Genomic DNA, 1,869 nt, shown 5'->3' with positions numbered 1-1,869 from the left:
AGCCCCCGCGGAGTGTGTGGCAGCCTCCCTGAGCGGCTGGGTTCCAGGTGGCTCCTCTGCGGACTCGCTGCTGCTGAGCCAGGGGAGTTCTTTATAGACTGTGGGTGCTGACCCCTTCTGGGCACCCGTGTTGACATTAAGTGGACCGACTAGTACTGGTCTTTCTTTCCGAATAAGTTTTCATCCAAGAGCAAAGGAGTGTGAGGCTTATCTTCCAGGGCCTCCTACGTCTACTTGCTTATGAAACGCACTGTTCGTCTACCTCAGCTATCACATCTGTGGCACGGGCTTCAGCACGGGTGCCTCGGGCACACGCACAGGCCTGCCCACGTAAAGACAAGCATCGAAGCAGGAAGGCTTCCAACAGAAGGCCTGAGACCAAGGCTGCGGGAGGCGCGAGCCAGTTAAGGTCAGGAAAGACCGGCATGAGAAGAGCAGTATTGTCTCCCTTTCTGAAGGGCTCGATGAAATTAAAATCTGTCCCTGAGTCTCTGTAAGGAGCTGGTTTTCCTAACAAAGCCCCTCAGGTGCCTGAGGCCAACGCCACTCAAAGGTGAGGACCCCGAAGGTGAGGCCGGATCGGGCCCTGAGGCTGAGCGGGAATGTCTCCCTCTACTGGGGGCCTTCGTTAAAGTAAAGGAAAAGAAGTTGATTTTAAAACGCTGAAAACTGCCTGGCTTGTGTGCTCCGTGGTTGAGCATTGACCCATGAACCGGGAGGTCAGGGTTCGATTCCCAGTCGGGCACATGCCTGGGGTTGCGGGCTCGATCCCCAGTGGGGGGTGTGCAGGAGGCAACCGATCAGTGATTCTCTCATCATTGATGGTTCTCTCCCCCTCTCCTTCTCCCTTCCTCTCTGCAATCAATAAAAACATTTTTTTAAGTTGAAAATTTGTTCTCATCTAAACATTATAGTTGCTGCAACTTTCTTTCTGTGTAACAGTTTTAATGAAGCCATACCTAATTGAGGGAAAACTTCGAAGTTAAGGTTTAGACTTTTTTTCAAAGGAAGATAAAATCATAGAGATGAATAGTACGTCTCATCCCTAGTAGGAAAATTGCTGTATATCAGCGGTTCTCAACCTGTGGGTCGAGATCCCTTTGGGGGTCGAACGACCCTTTCACAGGGGTCGCCTAAAACCATCGGAAAACATATATAATTACATATTGTTTTGTGATTAATCACTATGCTTTCATTATGTTCAATTTGTAACAATGAAATTGGGGGTCACCACACATGAGGAACTGTATTAAAGGGTCACGGCGTTAGGAAGGTTGAGAACCACTGCTGTAGAGCCTTACATCTACTTGACTTACATTTTACATACCTTTAGAGCACTAGAGAAATGTAAAACCAATTCTTCCAATCAGCAAGAACCCCCCAGGCTACCTGAGTGACCACTGTTCTTTTCGGCACCGAGGTGGCTTCTCCCCGCAGGAGCCCCTGGGAGCACCGCCGGGAACCTAGTCCCGGCCACTCTCCACCCTGGGTTCCCGGGCATGTGTGGACTCCCCGTGGCTTCACCCTTCAAACCACAGGAAAGCACGGGCGGTCTACCTTCTTCCTCGTCCGGCACTGCCAGCCACTGGATCAGGGCGAAGAGCAGGAGGATCACCAGGCAGCCCATGCCGATTCCCCGGAAGGTGGCAGCAGCCCCTGTGGAAACAAGCCGAGCTCTAGGGGAACCCCAGGGGAGGCAGGCAGCCCTCCCCCACACTCAGCGTTCGCAAGTTCAGGGCAAGGCAGCAGAGCATGGGATGAACAGGTGGCGGCAGATGGCCACAGCTTCCCAGAGTGGGACACACCGGGGCTGGGCAGGTGTCAGGGGGCCCAGGGGGGTATCAGGGGGCCCAGGGGGTGTCAGGGGGC

General features: G+C 53.3%; 1 protein-coding gene across 1 annotated transcript in view; it reads right to left on the bottom strand.

The window, feature by feature from the left end:
* Positions 1-1,869, bottom strand: part of MFSD6 (major facilitator superfamily domain containing 6) — a gene marked incomplete at its 3' end in the record, with an annotated part of 37,961 nt that overhangs the window by 11,839 nt on the left and 24,253 nt on the right. The window contains exon 5 of the mRNA XM_014544764.1: positions 1,558-1,656. Within this exon, the coding sequence (XP_014400250.1) occupies positions 1,558-1,656 (99 nt within the window). The remainder of the gene's footprint in view (positions 1-1,557; positions 1,657-1,869) is intronic.

Source organism: Myotis brandtii, unplaced genomic scaffold (assembly GCF_000412655.1).
Source record: "Myotis brandtii unplaced genomic scaffold, ASM41265v1 scaffold381, whole genome shotgun sequence".
NCBI lineage: Eukaryota > Metazoa > Chordata > Mammalia > Chiroptera > Vespertilionidae > Myotis > Myotis brandtii.
This window is presented reverse-complemented; position numbering and strand designations above follow the sequence as displayed.